General features: G+C 38.1%; 1 protein-coding gene across 4 annotated transcripts in view; it reads left to right on the top strand.

Annotated features, from left to right (window-relative positions):
- The window catches only part of TBCD (tubulin folding cofactor D), a 131,372-nt gene that overhangs the window by 42,038 nt on the left and 70,926 nt on the right, over positions 1–18,408 (top strand). For all 4 annotated transcript variants that reach the window (XM_075111043.1, XM_075111040.1, XM_075111042.1 and 1 more), the window contains one exon: positions 13,020–13,176. In XM_075111043.1, the coding sequence (XP_074967144.1) occupies positions 13,020–13,176 (157 nt within the window). The remainder of the gene's footprint in view (positions 1–13,019; positions 13,177–18,408) is intronic.

Here is an 18,408-nt window from a genome sequence, read left to right as displayed (position 1 = left end):
ACGAAAATTATTAGGGAAATTGTCACTACAAAACGTGTTCAGGCAGTAGGTAAGAGTTGTTTCAAAATCAATCTCTAAAGCAGTGTCTTAAAAATAATTTTGAAGGTGTGGCCTTTGCCTTGGTGGAATGACTTATGGACATTTACTTTCCTATCTAGGTACACAGATCACCATCCTTCCCCTTGCTATGCCAGGGTAGTTTCCTGGAAAGTTTTTCTGAATGCAAGCAATCACTAATTTTAAGGTAGAAAGATGGCTCTTGGGGGGTTTTTTATTAGTTTTTTAAAAAAATATGTTCTCACAGTGCAGTTTAGCAGTGTAAATAGATGTCATATTACTGTCTAGTTGTTTTAGATGGAATAACAAGAGTGTTTGTAGTCCATTGTTCTTCTATTTAGCTGTAAAATGTTTCGAAGAAAAGTAGTATATTAGAAAATTCTACCTGCAGAGAAAGGTCTTGCAATGTCTGCATTCAGAACCATCCCTGAAAAGACCTAGGGAGGAGGGTCCTTTGCTTTCACAACAGCAGATGTGATTCAGTAGTCCTCACTTGGCAGTGGATAGCCTTTCTGTCATGTCAATGAGTTTGTGTGCCATATCAATATACGTAACTATCCTCATTTTTCTTCTACAAGTGTGGATCATTTTATGTTGTCTGCAGCTGAAGGAGGGTACCATCAGGTTTCCTTATTTTGTATGTGATGGGGTGGAGGTAGGTTGCCTTGAATAGAATCAGATCAGATATTTTGTTTTGAAAAAATAAATAAATTTGCAATTTCTGGCATCTAGTGGAAGCTATTGAAGGATTCCTTTAATAGCGGTGACTGAACTGGCATAAGAGGCAGTCAATATTTGAACCTGATTTTACTTTTTCGCCCCTTCCCCCTATCCCCTTTCCCTGATCTAGTATGTGGAGGGGAGACACGATGTCCAGTTGCTGCCTTGACCCAAGGAAAATAATGTTTTAAATCTAGCTGCTTCCTGGAAGTTGCCGTTATTAGTCAGGTCAGCTGAAATGAGCTGTGAACAAAGTAGAACTGGAAAAAAAAAACCAACCGCTAATATAAATGCTCCTTTTCTTGATACTTGGATGGTATTTAGAACCTGAATCCGGGAGAGAAGGCTGATTGGTAGTCCCCAGAAAAGGAACGTGATAGCTCCTGTTTGTGTGTACTTCTAGAAGTAGTAAATCTTGACCGCAGTGATATTGTTTCATCGCTTATTTTTGTTAACTCATTTAACTTGCACCCTGAGTACTAGATAAACTGAACCCCGTCACCTGTTGGTAGCACCCTTTTTAGTTTACCTGAGCACGAGTCAGATTAAGAGAACCAGGATTGATGTAGTAAAGTTGGATTTATTGATATTATTCTCCCAAGTTGCTTTTTTAAGAATGTGATTATTTTTGTATCTCTGGAGGGCTAAAGCAAGTAAGTGTTATTTAGCTGTAGCTGAATTTCATAGGTTTAATTATTGTAGTGTAAAACTGCTATCCTATAAATGTTACAAACTTCCTTCATGTTTTTGTATGAATTTTTTAGCTCGGCTTTAGCACTAAACAGAAAACAAAATGTCACTAGCAGAAACCATACATACAAATGGGATGAAGTTCGCCTATTCTTGACACACCCTTTACCTAATTTTTATTTTCCTCTTGTACTTCAAAATTCCATGCCCTAAATGTACAGATTAGTGCCAGGTGTTGCGCTGGTCAGTTATTAACCCCTCCGTTGATCAGGTAATTCTTAACTTTCTGCTCTAACGCAAAGAATGGCCCTGATGACTGAGCCGCTCTGCTGTTTTGACTTTATCTCATATCAGTCAGAGTTCTGATACTGGCTTTCAGAGGATGTCCACTGGTTGTCAGTCATCAACAAGGTTTCCATATCTTTCTAGAGGTGCCTTACAATTTCGTGAACTAGCTAGTTATTCCAAGAAAGAAGAACAATCATAGGTAAATGTGAATAATCTCATGTAATAATCTCATGTAGTTGAACACTGGAAGTTGAAGTTGAAGACATGGAGCTAGTGAAGCTTAGCTTGCCATGTAAAGGAAACATCTTAGAATTGTGTGACTGGCAATATTCACTTTTATCTTTGTCGTTGTAGATGTCTCTAGATGCGCGGCTGTGAGCTAAATATTCAAGAGAATCCTTTTTTCTTTCTTTTGATCGCCTAAGCTGAAGTAATCGACCGATTTTGCTTTCTGTATTAGCATGTTTGGACTAGGTTATTCCATACCATTCCCAGAACGGGGCAAATGTATTTTAATATAATGGCTGTAACTCATGTTGTGCCCCAAAACATTACATGATTCTTGTACAATATTCTCATAATTATTTTCTTCTATCCCATATGAATAGTTATTAGCCTTAATGCTTTTCGAATAACACCTTTGAAATGTGCCTTTGTTTTTCATAATGATTCCAGTCCCTGACTTGGGAGATATGTCTGGGCAGATTACCTTGCTGATGTTTGTGAGCCACTTGTACTAGAGCAAATTATTTGTATGGGAAAAGAACAAAAGCTGAGCAGTTAATAGCAACTGCAGATCATATTTTCAGATATGTATTGTGGCCTGTACTGTTAGTGTTTGGCCTGGAACTAGGATGATCTTCCTTATGGTTCCCATCCTCACCCTTGGGCAGTGAAACATCTTGGGGGAAGTAACGTCAGAAATTGAGACTGTAGGCAAAACTATGAACTGTTTATACGAAGGGGTTTTTAATAGTCATTCTTCTCACTGCCAGTCATTCCGACAGAGATGTAAAATGTATCTTTCTTCAGTTTCTCCTTGATCCTCTGGTTATAATTCCCTTTAAATTTTATTATTTTTAGAGTGTTTTTCATGCAGAATGATTTTTCATTTTCTGCTTTGATTTCAAGACTTATGCCAGAGATTCTGAGACAGTTCTCTCACCTAGGTGAAGGTTTTTCCCGTAGAACCCAGTAGCAGGACCTGAGCTGTGCCATGCTCAGTTCTCGTCTATATGAAGTCAGTCCCGCACATTTTTCTTGGAGGCATAATTGGCGTTGTGCTGCCGTGATGCCACTCTCAAAAAGAGCAGTGAGGCATATAATGAATACTCCTAGACTCAAAATATTTCTAGCTTTCAGGTATTCTTTGAAACTTGTCAGATTTTGTAAAGATTTAGATGACTACTATATGTTGTCTACTACTTAAATATTTTAAAAGTGGGGAATATAAACAAGCACGTGAAATCTGACGCTTTGTTTTATTCCATTTAAAGAATACTGATGCTGCAGGTCTGAACTGCAGTTTGTCTGTTCTGTTTTTGAATTCGAAATCACATGTTACCATTTAGCTGTAGAATTTCAGTTGTTTTCAGAACGGATCAAGCAGCTAAATTTGCATGTAGGGAGAACTTTTTTAGCAAGAAATAATTTAAAATCTTATGATCTGATGATGTATTTCTGTGAATTTCCACGTTTGGATTGCAGCAGTCCTAAATGAAACATTTCTTACTGTACAGCGTATGTTAGGCCCAAAAACTTATATTTCAGTGTGGTCTCAGTATGATTTCACATCTTTTGTTTTGTGCTGCATTTGTGGTTTTGTAGGCTTCAGACTATTATTTATAGGGGTTTTTTATTTAATTGGGTGGGGATAAATACTAAACAAACAAGAGAATCCTAGTTTACTTGAATTTCTGGTTTGCTTGTGAAAGGACGTTATTAAAATTTCTCTTGATGACAGCATAGTATAAACTTTCTAGCTAATAAGGTGTGTCATATATAGGAACATGAAACTTCCTAGGTGTTCTTAATATGTCAGTGGTGAGATTAAAAGTGTTCTGGTGTTGAACTCCCTCAGTGGTTTGCTGACCACTGGAAAGTCGCAGCTGTATCTACTAAATGGCTAGGGGCCTGAACTCTCCCTACTTAAAGCCAGAGAAAGCCTCTTAAATCAGTGGTAGAACTATTAGTGTTTCACAGGCAAAGGTAACTTGCTCTTTTTGTTTGTTTGTTCTGCATTCTGTGATCCTATTTTTGCTATAAAACCAGATATGTTTAAAGTAAGAAATATTTACATCTCTGAAGAGTGAGAAAAGGAAGCCAGGGAAAGAAGATGGGAAGAGCTGTGTGGTTACACTTGCAATGAATTGGTGCTTGTTTTGGGAGGATTCCAGCCAGAAAGCCGTTGGTTTTGATCTGCCTGCCGCCTTATATATCCTTACCCATTCGCAGTGAATAGCCTGAAACACTCCAACAGTCCCTGTCTCCTTTCTTAACTGTGGCAACAATGAAAGCAACATTTAAACAGAAGGCAATAACACTGATGAGATACACAAATAATGGCTAATTTGGAAGTCTGGTACTGGTGGGTCAATGCAAGTGATCCAAATCTTGAAATTTTTTTTAATGTCAGAATAAATAGAAGGGATAGAAATAGAGAGTGTGGAAAAAACCAACTCGGAAGAACCAGGCTTTATTTCTTCTGCTTATAAATTACCTTCAGAATAAAAGGAGAAACAAAAAAGTGTAAGAAGAAAGTAGGGAGCATTGAAGTCTGTTAGTGAGGGGGCTGAGAGAGATTTGAGAGGGGACTTGGCAGGGTATGAACTCTTGGGATTCAATCACAAAATCAGTATGCTTTTTACCTCTTCAAAGGGGTCAGACACAATGGTGCCAGTAGGCCAAAAGACCCTGGCTTAGGGAAATATGGTGTGTATTAGCTCTGCTGAATGGTAAGCGTGTTGTTTAAATAGGGAACACTGGTTATTTCAGCTGGCGTTTCTCTGTTTTAAAAATATCCCGTTGTCAAGTATATTTTTTTGTGAGAAGTTGGTATGAACTGAAGTCTCTCGTGCTGTCAGAAGGCTTCTAATAGGTGCAGCTAGTCTCAATAGCAAATGCTAGGGCTTTGAAGGAATACCTGTATATGCATGACTTCTATGTCTGCAGGTTGAAAATTCCCTCAGCTTCTGTTGCAAATATTGTATTCATTTGGTTAGAGCTCTGTGGTGTGTCCTGTGGTAGTACTGGATTATCTGTGTTCCTGGTACAGAGAATGCTTGCGTGTTTGCTAGTACTGATAAGAGACTGGATTCCTGTGTGTTTTATCTGAAAATACAGAGAATGGTGCTTCCTGATACTTACATATAGCTTGATATGCTTAAAAAACCTAAACAAAGTCTCAAAAACTCTACATACAATGAGAAAAGGAGCATTTTTGCTTGTCTGATTTCACTGTGCCATTTATTAAAATAAAAAACCCTAACAAAAAGTAAGAACAATACTGCTTTCAAGTCTGCTGTGGAAGGAGGTTTAACTTAGACTAAGATTTACATAGTCTTACAGAAACCTATTATGTAGCTGTTTAAACTTGTTTATATAATCTGTTTTTAAGGATTGCCTTCTGTCTTTTCATATTCCAGAATAAGTTGTTTGGTATTGATTTGCAGCTGCCAGTGTTTTTGGATGAGGACGCATCAGGAAGTCAGGCTTCTGAAATGTGTTAGTCTGTTCTGTAGTGGTGGTTAATTGTGAGGCTGTTGGCGAGATTGCAGGTACTTTTCATCATAGATACAGGAAGAAATGAAAAAAAGATCTACCTGTCTTAGGTGGACTCTTAGAAAATAGAGAACACCCAAACCTGAAAGGCTGGTTACAGAAGAATTCCTTTTCTCTAACACCCAGGTGAACTTTAAAAATGATGTGTGGTCTTGAAAGTAGTATTTTAAAAAGTTATAATACATATGTCACCATAATAGTTTTCAAATTAGCAAGGAAGCATTATAAATAGTGCAGATCATTTTTTTTTTTTTTTTCACTAGCCAGCAGGTATGAGCAAGAATGAATGCCATAGCCGAAGCCGTAGCAGGAAAGGTCCCTCCCCCAGCGCCACTGGGAAATGGTATAAATACTAAGCAGGGAATAAATGACAATGAATTGCTTCTAGCTTTTTCACTGTAGGGTTTATCTCAGTATTGCACAACCTTAGCCTAAAGGTTGGGGTTTCTTTGGTGATTTTTCTTTTCTGACATGCAGTGTTATAAGTTTACAAAATTTTTATACTCCTTCAGAGTAAGTAATTCATTTGCTTAGTAGGATTTCTTCATAAGCTGTTTCCTCATGTCCTTAAACTGTAGTTTGCTGCTGGTTAAGTTAAAGGAAGAGCTTTGTTAGCTGTAAACCTGTATGAAGGTCTCTGGTATGGCCTTGGGCATGAGTGGGTAGATGAATCCCCAAAATATTCAGCACTCTGTGTTTCAGAGAAGGTAGATCAATACTGTCTCAGGTCAGCTCCAGGCCTTTCAATGTAGCCGGGTAGGGGTCCTTAAAGATTTTCAGTTTTTATGGCTGCATTACATAATGATGTTGCGATAGACTGGCCAGAATCCAGATCTGTCTGCTTCCTCTTTGGCCCCTTGCCATACTCAAAAGCTCAGACTAATTTCAGTGTTGTAGCACTTCTGCAAACCTGCCATGAGTTTATTAAAGCAGATACCTGGGAAATGAGAGCCAGCATCCATCTTTTTAAATACTGTATTTAAGCAACATGACTGGTATCAAACAGTAAGTCTTTGGCAGAGGTGCAGTTAGAATGTAGTTCTTTAGGGCAGCATCGAACTTCACCAACAATCCCTTCTCTCTGCCTGAAAGCCAGTCTTTGCATTACATATTTTCCTCCCTCAGCAGCGAGGCAGACAACGATCTCCTTTGCTGCCCAGCTGTGATTCATCGCTAGAGCAGGTCTTTCCTGTGTGCTGGCTGAGATAGGTCCATGGAAAAAAATATCACGTGATCCTATAATTAGAGACTCTCTTAATTCATTACGTAGTGAGAGACTAAACTGAGATTGCAACCAGACAGACACAGCCCTTCATAGAGTCACGGGTTTGAAAATGGTTATTTGGTTTGTGGAGATGCATATATAGAGCCTTATATACGTGGGTCAGCGTTAAGAATTGTGAGAAAGTTACGGCAGCTTAAGAGACTTTAGCTGTTAAATTCCTACATACCTTCTGAGCATGCATGAATTTTGATACTTTCCCCTTCTTCCCTGGCAAACTCCTAACTGGGTCAGGCTTGGGTGCAGCAGTGAGAGAAGAGAGGGCACCTGTGACAGTTTTAAGGCACTCGCCCTCCAGGGTGCAAGGTTAGTGCATTTCACAGAAACACATGAGGATTTTTCGACAGACAAAGCAGCGTGTGCGTTTTCTGACCCTCATTGAAGAATTTATCCTCTCGATGAAATAGTCCTTTAAAAGTAAATTCTGAAGTAGACAGCTTGTATAGAAAAATGAGAACACAACATGAATGTTTGGCAGAACTTTAAACAAATATTTATTTCTGTAATGGGCCTAACCGGAAATGATCTGTTTGCATCTGTGTGGATATCTGAAATATCAGTATAACAGCCCTAATGGAGTTACAATTAGGACCTGCCTCTTTCTTCTAGAAGAGGTTAGAGTGCCACGTAAGAGCATGTGGTCTCAAATCTGAACTTCTTTACAATGAAAAGCCAGAGTTCTTGTTTTGGCACATGAATGATAGTGATAGGCATGCTATTTAAAACATGGGAAGCTGACATACTGTAGATACGGCTGTTTACAGTTTATTTTTTTTACGCCTGAGGCTCACAAAGAGGACAGACAAACCTACCGACAGACACTTCTGCAGTTAGTTTCGTTGAAGAAAAACTTGAAGAATAAAATTGTTATTCTTTGTATTGATACTTACAGCTGTGTTTAATCTTCATAATTCATTAATTGTAATGTTCTTAGCTGCTCCTAGAGTGACAATGTGTACAGTACTTCCTTCAGTAATAGCAGACATCCATTTTTGTAGTATTTTTTCTTATATTTTATAATTCTAAAATAGAAGGTTTTGCGATATATTACTTATGAATTGAGAAGGCTTCTCTGAATAAATGGTCCATATCAAGACATAAGTCTTATCTAAGAGGCAACGTGAGCTTAATCTGTTTTAAGAGTGGCATATTTTAGTTTTAAACCAAATTTCAACAATTCTTAATTAACTTGAGATCCAGTGAACAAATCTGTTTTAAATGAAATAGGGTTGGCATGAAATTTTGAAGTTGCCTTGTGGAGACAAGACCTAAGGCTAAGGAACAGGTTTTTGTTGTTTGTTTGTTTGTTTGTTTAATTGCTGTATTTGTATGTTTTATATGATAAATATGGCAATAAATGAAAAAAAAGTTACAGTCTGAGGTCGGAGTAGTGTAGGGCTCCTGATGGCATGTGTTATAGTCTAGGTTTGTGTAAAGTATGTTTTTAAAGGAACTTTTTTGAAGGAATAGTATGAGGTGTTTTTTATTTACATACATGTGACCTCTCATTATACAATGTCTTCCATAAGTTCTCACAACTAATTGTTCAGTGTTCAGTACCTGCACCCGAAAGGTGTTTGGCATCTGATTGTTTAAAACCTGTCTTTAAAAAGCAAAATATCTGTGCAACCTGTCTGCAGTATGAGGGGGGGAAAAAAATCTGTTTGTAATGCTTTGAAGCCAGAAGTCGTTTCTTTATTTTCACAAGGCTTGGGCAAAGAGCTGTGTTGCAACCTGCAGTTATGTTGTTAGGTAAGGCAGGGTGGAGCGTAACAGGTGCTTATTAATACCTCTAGGCTACAGGTAAAGGTGACTGCATTTTCTTGAGCGTTCAGAGACCTAAACAGGTGGATATTGTTTTAATAATTAGGTTGAGAGTGGACACTATTTATCCTCTGTTTTTAATGGCAAAGGTTTGATGTATGATCTATGAAAGAAATGGTAAGTTTTAAAGTTAAGGTACGGTTCAGTTCGTCTCCTTATTGCACCTTCCAGCCCCCGCCCCCTACTTTAAAATAAAAAAGGCATGTTCATAATTTCAAAGGTAAAAATTTGTCTCTGCTCTTCCAAGTTAAAATAAGTTTCTTCTGGAAGTTTTTTCTAAAGTTTTTTTAATCTGTGTTTTTATTTATTTTTTTTTAGCTATGAATTTGACATGATCTTAAATCTGAAAAACCTGAAACAATATAGAGCTGTGACAACGCTGAATGTTTGAGAGGTGGTTAGAATGGAGAATTCAAATTGGATAACAGACACAGAATTAGAAGCTGACTACAAAGCTTTGAACTTCATTGCTGCTTTGCGTATCTAACAAACCTCTGGAAGAGTAAGAATGTGAGGAGTTTAAATCAGAGAAAAATGTTAACTAAAATTAAACTTAGAATTTTGTGTTTAGACTGAAGATGAAAAGTTGTGTGCATGAGATAACACGAACACGGAGTCTGCCAAACCATGGATTAGGAAGGTCTTTTATAAGATATTTCAGTTACAGTGACCTAAACGCTACAGATGGCTTTGCCTGTACTGCTCCTTCAAGACTTCCTTCAGCCAGGTCTCCTAACACTGCAGGAAGCCGTAGCAAAAAATAAACCTGTGCTGTGTTTGAAGAACTCTAGGGTAAAGAATGAAGTGAAACCTGGAACCTTTGTAGTGTTTCTGCTGGTTTTTTTTGTGACTTTTAGATACCAACAGGAGATGTAATGCTGGACTCCCTTTTTCAAACAGACAAACATTTTTCAGGAGCAATTTTAAAGTCATATTTACCATAGTCCACAGTTTGCTGGTAAATACTCTATCAGTGTAGTATGAAACTTTAACAGCTGTCCCCTTGATCAGCATTTCCCTGTTGTTGTATTTGTATTTCCTTAGCCCTTACCGCTGCGTACTTCACCTTGTCTTCCCTGTTTTTCCCACCATTCTAAATGTCCACTTCTGTATCCTTCCTTTGCATTATACCCCTTTGCTCTCCAGACTTCCAGTCACGTTGCTTCTCTTGCAGCCTCAATGCTCTGAGTCCCGGCCACAGGACATCAAAGAGGTGTGAGTCTGAAGGCCTGCTGCGAAAGCTTGTCAGAGCTGCTCAGAGTAATTGTGCTGCTGTTCCTGGCATTTCCTTAGTTTCTGCTGTTACAGACCCCAGGCAGCGTCGCCTCTGTCTTCGACCCCAATGAGCCAGGTGCCATTTGGTACTGACCCTACTACTGAGGAAATTCATGCCCTGGATTGAAAAGAACCTGTGTTTTTTCTTTGATGCAGACGATACAGATGTGAGGAGCTGCATGGGGGTCCTTCTTCCACATTTCCTTCAGTGCAGAGAGATGAGAGTGCACTCACAGCTGTCTAAAGTAGCTGGAACAATCAGCCTGTGCTGAAGGAAATTTGTAGCTGCTTTGCAAAATTGCCTTTGGCATCTGTTTTAGTGTTCCTGTAGAACCAGCTAATTCCATTTTTTTTCATCAGTTGATGCAGCATTTTTCAAAACAAGCTAGTCAACATTTTTAAAGATTTTTATTGCAGTTTCTTTAGGAACTGGGAAGTGCCCAAATATCCATCCATCTTTGCTCTATCATTTGCATGAATGGGAATTGTTTCTTTTCCCATGTAGTCTTTGTGCTCCTAATACTCATATCTTGTCCATCCCTCTGATTGCTGCTTTGTTTTCTTTAGTAGGTTAAAATGAATTTAAATGGCATTTTGACACTTCCCTTCTCCAGTTGTGGTGCCTATTTTTTTTGTTGTTTACAGTAGCAGACATACAGTGATGAACTGTACATTGAAGTTTAATTATTTTGTGATTATATCCACTCAAGTATGTCCAGGCACAGTTTTCTAATGAAATACAGTTCAGTGATCCCATTTCTTGTTCAATGGGATTACCTTTTGACAAGTATTTTCTAAGGAAAAAAGATACATTTGATGAATTTGATACAAGAAAGAAAATCGAGAATTTGTTTCTTTTTTTTCTAGAGGCTGTTTGTTTCTACAGACATTATTCATTTATTAGACATGCCATCTAGAGAGAGATGTATTCAAATTATGTGTCTGGATTTGCAGATACCAAAAGGAAGCCTTCCGGGGAGCCTTGCATACACATGGTATTCCCTAAACTGTGGCAGTATGATACTAGAACTGTGTAAGAGAATTCTTCTTTAAGTTTTTGGAAGCTCTCTTATCTGTACAAAAGTGTTATTGACTTCTGCACTTTTGCTAGAGATATAAGCATGTAAGTGAAATTCTTAATCAACTTGTTTTCCCAAGCTTATTTTTGTCACTTCCTTACAACAGTACCTATGTTATAAGGCCTTTGTAATAAGATTCTGGGATCTTCATTTACCTTTACTTCTGTTTTACTACTCTGCTTTCTCGGTTTTCCCTAATATGATTAAAAAAAAGAGTAGCTGTATTCTACTGCCGACCCACTGCACCGGTATGGCCTGGGCTTATGCTCTATGCAATAGCATTTCCTCTGGAGCTCCCTCAATAAAACGTGGCAGACACATAGATGATATTGAGGTCTGTGGCTTTTAGGCCTTCCTTGGCTGAAGCACGCTCAGGTCAAAGTTTCTTGTGTTGTCCATTAAATCAGGAAACGATGCTTGATCCGTGCATTTCTAAGAGCTGCCTTGGATAAGATAGCTGTCGTATCAGTTGATCTTTGGATTTTGATTCGTTTCATGAATACAGGTAATGCCACTCTTCTCCCAGAAAGGAGCTCTGTGTTCTGGGGTACGTATGTAGTAAAAGAGGTACTGACACTGTCAGCCCAGGCTGATTTTCTAGGGCAGGAGAAAGGAGAAACAGAATATGCTCAGGAAAACACAGTATGTTATTTCCATTTGGAAACACAGTGTATTTCTCCTGCTGATTTTTTCCACTTCCTGTAACTAGGTGGATTCATCAAGTGCAACTTTAATAGTCTGGGGTATAGTTTAGTTTCTGTTAAGTGCCGTCCTGGGTTTTAGTGTCCCTTCCTGTCCTCACCATCCCAAATAGCATGATTGAGAAATAAAAGGCAGCTTCCCAGGACATCTGTCAGCTGTGTTTGTCTTGAATCTCTCTACTGGGCCTCATGAGACAGCATTTGCAAATTTGGGCATTAGAGTCAACTTAAGTGGATTTTGAGTGCATTCTGAAGTGCAGCGCATGGGTCCATATTGCTCTTTAGGATGCAAATACCTCCATCTTATTTTCTCACTGTTTAACAAAAATGGATGTGTTGGTGAAATCAATACAATTAACATGACTGACAGGAGGAAAAAAAACACGGACCTTTTTTTTTTAAAAATTTGAATACTGTTTTCCTTCATCAAAGGTTTCCAGTCTTGCATTAAGTCATTCTGTGCTGGTGAAGAGGCATGTAGTCATCACTGATCTTTTGGATGTCTAAGCAGAAATGAGAGTAAAACCCACCTGTTTGCCTTTCTGGGTTACATTGCAGTTTTATACGTACTTTGTCTTTATGAGCTCTGCAGTTTGGCAGTGCTCGTAGGTTCAAGTTTAAAACACTGCATTGAAGTTGCTCAAAATAACAGCTCTACAGGGAATAAAATATCACTGCTTACTTGCTTAATGCAAGAATGATGTCACTTTGCTTTAAGATTATGCAGAAGCTGTACCTAAGTCCCTTTCAAGACTGCTATGTTGATGATTCAGAAGCATTGTTAATTATGAAGAATTTCTTATATTTGGATTTCTACCGTGATAAACGTTGCCTGTGAACAGATGGATACGGATTCTTTTATTTTATGGTAGTTACAATACTGTGTTTCTTAAGAAATACTTTTTGTAGTGATAGAAGCTGCTGTAATATTTAAACTCCAGTACTTTAAAAAGTGGGGACTATAAAATTTTGCATTTTCAAAATTACTCTGACTTTTGTAGATATATCACTGAATAATAAATGATATCAGTGCTACTTCTTATGTTAACCCACTTTATTTAATCCTCATGGAATTATATGTGAAGGAAATAAAACAATAAACTGCCACTGATAAAGAAACAAAATAACATATTAAAAAAACCAACTCTTCTTTCTAATCATCTGTAAAATCACTTGTATTAAGAGCCATGCTTTCTTTTATTTCAGAACACACAACTCCACCCTGTGTCTCTTCTCTAATGATCCCTGAATGCTCGTATACCTTTTTGGTGGGTCACTATATGGTCCTAATTGTTGCTTTTGTACACTTTTTAAATTTAACAGTTGTTCCCGTCATTTTGAAAGCGCTGACATATGATGAGAAGAGAGGGGCGTGCAGCGTGGGTTCCAATGTGAGAGATGCAGCGTGCTATGTGTGCTGGGCCTTTGCTCGTGCTTATGAACCTGCAGTACTGATACCATTTATTAATCAGATTTCAAGGTAAGTGGTGGCAATAAGAAACCGAGCTGTTTACAATTAGTTTTAAAAAAATCTAGTCAAAATTAGGAAGGAGCTAGAAGTTCATCTAGTAGTCTAATTCTGTATCTTCCAGAAGTTAATGATCTAGGAGTCTAATGCTCTGCCTTTATCAAGACATCAAAAATTAGATATTGACCAAAAGTGATACATCCATTTAGGGGAAATATCTTCACACTTAAAAAGAAGCTAGTCTGTCCAATATAACATGAATGAAATTCATTGATCTCTGGATATTGTTCACCAAGGAGTGGAACTTTTTGTTTCTCTGTGATAATTTTTAATAAAGTTCATTGATTCATGGTAACAGATATGCTGAATATTATAAAGAAATGAATATGAGTGGGGTGATGATGATAGACACAACACCGTTGCCTTTCCATGTAATTGAAGAAGTCTAAAATTTCTTCCTGTTGCAGTATGATGCAGTTTAAATTTTTGGATTGAAATACGTCTAAGTATTTCCTTATCAGGCGTGATGACTTTATTTCCTTCTGTTCATCTGTCATAAGAAAACCGAAGAAAAATCCAAAGAAATTCACTGGAAGAAGATTCAGAGAAATTAGTGGAGGCTGTGGGGGGGTGTCATCTGTTGTCTGCTTGATCACCTGCTTTATGGTGAGGTCAGCGAAACAGATCCGGGAAGTTTAAGAAGATTTGGAACTGTAGTGCAGTAGAGGTAGGAATAACAAACCACTCTAAAATTGTGGAGTTGCTTTATGGTGTCATAAAGAGCTGCAAATATTAGAAGAGGAGAAAACTTACGGAAGAGGATACTTCTTACCTTCTTAGGTGAACACTTGTTTCTAACAGTCCAGGGGTTTTGGTGATTCGTCAGGTGGGTATTGTGCAAAGAATATAGCTTGTCTTTATTTACCAACATACAGCCTGCAAGTTGAGCAGCTTGGCTCAAAAAGAATAAACTACACTTCAGCTCTTCAGCTCTTCTAAATAGCCATTTTGGAGCCCCCGGTTCTTCTGTACAATTGATAGTTTTTTTAAGTATTCCAATTCAAAGATTACTTTGAGTAATAAAATCACTTCCGTTTGCTGAAAGTGATAAGAACTTGAGCTCTACACAGTGATTCTGAATTCTTAGTAACATCACTTTTTGAATGATGGAGTTTTTATTATAACTAGTAACACATTTTAGTTAAAGTTAACAAATACATGAGAGAATTTTTTTTCTCCTGATACCATCTATTTTTATGGAGTACCCCAGTCCAGAATGACCACAGTATTAAAGCTGAATGGAAACACATGCATGTACTACTTTCTCAATCTGTGGTTTCTGTTTCAAAAGAGTTTCAAAAGTAAAATTTTCAAAACATTTCCAAATCAAAATCTGTGACACTGCAGTGGTGGACTAGAACTTGGTGCAGCTTTTCACTTAATACTGATGATATTTTTGCAGATACAAATTGGTTTTATCTTTTTCTTCTTTCTTTGGTCTCGTGCTTTTCTTCCTACTTGCCCTCTGTAGCATTTAGCCTTTTAGTTGGCAGCACGCTGGCTGACATTTCAAGGTGTCATTAATGGGTAATTTGCACTGCAAACACAAAGAGGTAGCTTCTAACAGTTTCTTGGCAAGCTTTTAGTACAACCATTGATAGCAGCAATTCAGGCATCTTTGTCTCCATTGGAGGGGATTTGATCAGTAGTCATTGCATATTATCTTTTTGAAAATAAAAGTTTGGACCATACAGTGATTTGTGGTCCTGGATATCTGGTTGCATTTCTAGGGGCTGCCTTGCTTCCAGATTGAAATAGTTCTGTCAGCAGTCTCATCCAAAAAGCCTTGTTTGGAAACACAGGATTACTTACTTGGCTCAGCAGGTTCCCAAAGTATGTGGCTTTTTTCTTTAAAATTTTTTTTAAATTTTTTTAGTTTTTAAAGTTCTCTGGGACAGTCTGTAAGCCCTACATATCCATTTTTATTCCTTGATACAGGCGCACTGGGCCCTTGCGGGTCTCTGCTGTTGTTCATCCTTGTGTCCTCATGTTCCAGTGTCGGTCCTGTAATGCAGGGTCGCACAGGTGTCTCTTACCTGCGTGGTACTTGCTCCTGGGGTTTTTTGAGACCCTGATAAAGTCGTTCTGTCTAAAAACCTGCTGTCAGATTTCTTAAGGCCAAACGCTGTTTTTCTTCTTTTTTTAAGCTCTCATATCTTTTCTCTGAAGTGAGCAGACAAAAAAATCTGAAGACATCTTAGCTTTGTGTCTCTGATAAAGCAGTTTCTTCTTGTTTTGATGATGTTTCATCTACAATAGCGTAGGTACTAAAGGAGAGAGGGGTCTTGTTCTAGCACAGCCTGGTGTTACGTGATGCCATCCACTGTTTCTGTAGGATGCTCAGACAGAGAATGCAGTGCTCCAGAATAGACCTGCTTCAGTTAAGTATGCTAGAAATAGTGATATTTACCATACTAAGTTATTAATGAAATATTTTATTTTGAAGGGTCATATTTAATTCCCTTCTAGCTGGGTTCCTGGTAAATTATATATAGTATGAAATTCTTAACATAAAGGTACCTAAAGATGTGTTTGCTCAGTGAAATAATCGTGTGGTTACATCTCGGGTTCTATTCCTATTTTTAATCTAACCGGCACAGATAATGTGAACAATGAAGACACAGTGACACCCATGACCAGAACGTTAACAAGTGTTTCCAGCGGGCTGTTATCAGCTGTGCAGAGTTATTTACTGCTATCTTTAAACTTGCAGGAATACATTTATATTCTTGCTGTGAGCAAATCTTAAGCATGAGTATAGCCATGCCAATACTAAAGTCTGGTTCAAAACTGGTGCCTTTTGTAGGTTTGGTGAGCAGCCTTAGGAATATAAATCCTCTGCTTCCATCCTCTGACTTAGTTGAACAACTTTAAGGTTTCTTTTAAGGTCTGGCAAGCTTGTTCCTTATGAAACTTAAAAAAAGCATTAAGTGTGAGTGTGTAAGCCTTCTATTTATCAGAATTCTAATCTGTTCTGTTTATCAGAATTTTTCTCCTGTTCACGATGCTTTGAGCAATATATTTCTTTTACTTTCACTGTACCACAGTGCAGAACAGGGCTGTTCTCTGCACGTTAGGCGCAAGCTCACCATTTTGATTTTTCATGGTTTGTTGGGTTTTGTTTTACTGTCGCAAAGCTGTCAGTGGGACCTTGTGGACAGGTATGAAGGAGGTTATGTTTCTGGAGAAGCTCCTGTCTTTTAGCTTTCAGACTGTTCTGGAAACAAATTCTTCTTTTCTTTTCAGGAAAATGTCAAGTGAAAATATCTTCTGATATATCTCCTACCTGTGGTAGTAATACGAGCTAACACTGTGGCTATGCCAGCTACGACAACTTCAGTTGTTTGGAATAAGTTAGTGGAGTGGAGAGAAACACAGGGCGGGTGGCAAGGGGGAAGCTGACAGTTGCTTATGATCAGTTGTAAGGTGGTGTGGTTTGTATATGCTTGCTTTCCTAACAAAGCTGCACCGTATTTTAGCAAGTATTAACGCTATGTTAAAGCTTTACTTAAAAATCTTTGTAGTTATGTTGGCCATACCTTTTCTAAATATAATCAGCTCTTGAAGGTAGAATTGCCACTCCAAAGAGAAACGGTGAAAAAGAATATTCAAATAAAGTATGACACACAGTTTCACCTATTGTGTCAGCAAGCCGATAATTACATACAGCTTTTTTTTAAATCTAGCCTTAGGTGTGTCACTGTTTTACTTAAAGAAGAGTCATACTTCTAGCCACAAGCAAATTGTTGCTACCCTTAAAAAATGCAGAACTCAGCACCTTGAAAGAAAGTACATAATATCCATTGTGAGCTGAATTACACAGCAAAAACCTCTGCCTATATACGAATACAAACTATTAGATTCTTACAGGAAAATAATAAATCAATTACCTGCAAGGAAAACACTACCTCCTTAAAAAAAGTGTGGTGAGTGATCACGATCCTGAACTGTTTGCCTTGTCGTGGTGCTAGAAATTGCCAATGGTTTATCCTTCATTCGCAGTCTCTGACACTGCTCTTTACCTGGCTGGAGGAGCACAGATAATGCTGACCTTGGAGCGTAGGCAGCTGGTTGCTACAGTCAGACTCAAAAGGCAAGGCGTCGTGGTAAAGCAAGCGCGCTGGGGGTAACTAGAGGTTGTTGAGTTACACAGCGAGCTGCTGCGTGACTTCCTACTGCATGTTGTGGCCTTTGGCACATGTTAGTGTATCTTGTCGGGAAACTCGCTTGGGTACCAAAATACAGAAGCAGCATGGTGCTTAAACTGGGTCCTGCCCCACGACCCATTCAGACTGTGGTACAGTAGTTACAAATTAAAGCAGAGGGGTAATTTGGTGGTGGGTTGGTTTTTTTTTTTCTCCTTTTCTTGCCTGCAAAGTTGTATCATCATGTAATGGAAAGACATTTTCTATGTTCTCGGTAGTCAAGGGACATACATATTTCAATTCTGAGTGGTGAAAAATCACCTTACACTGCATAAAATAATATTTTTCAGTAAAATTTATGACAATGTTTTAAAAGAAATATCTGTCTCCATATTCAGTGATAGCTGTTTCTTCTCTGCTTTCTTACAAATGTTCTGTTATTAAGTGATGAAATTGTCAGAATATTGAAGTCACAAACGTAGGTTGCTGTAGATCATAGATCAGCGCTTTTGCTTCCTGACCTTACCACTCTTCTTTAAAGAAAAAAGACGGGGAACGCTTACTAGAAATACTCACCTGAGATTATTTCTACTAGTACTTGCTCGTATTTTCACATTGGTATTTTTTCCCTACCCGTATTTCAACAAGATACAGTCACTCACATTTGCTTATTTATTTTTTAAAGTCTAGTTGAGCTGGTTTCGGAAACCTTGCTTGATCTATTCAAACTGCAGGACCACAAAAAGAAAATTCTTGGCAAAGTAGATGAAACTTCACTTTTATTGCAGGATAACCTTACTACATTTTGCAATGCATGTACTGAAACTGCTCTTCAAGCACATCTTTATGAAAGCACTACTTGACCGAGATTTTTTTCTCTTCCAGTCTCTCTTTTCAAGCTTAGCTATGAGGGAAGTTAAACATAACTTAATAACTTGGAAATACGGGTAATTTGATTCCTGCCCCCTTGGGTGTGGAAGTTACAGTCTGTAAAGTGGCAGGTGCACACTAAGAAGCTGAGCTGTTTTGTTTAAAACCT

The sequence above is a fragment of the Phalacrocorax aristotelis genome, chromosome 16 (assembly GCF_949628215.1).
Source record: "Phalacrocorax aristotelis chromosome 16, bGulAri2.1, whole genome shotgun sequence".
Lineage (NCBI taxonomy): Eukaryota > Metazoa > Chordata > Aves > Suliformes > Phalacrocoracidae > Phalacrocorax > Phalacrocorax aristotelis.
This window is presented reverse-complemented; position numbering and strand designations above follow the sequence as displayed.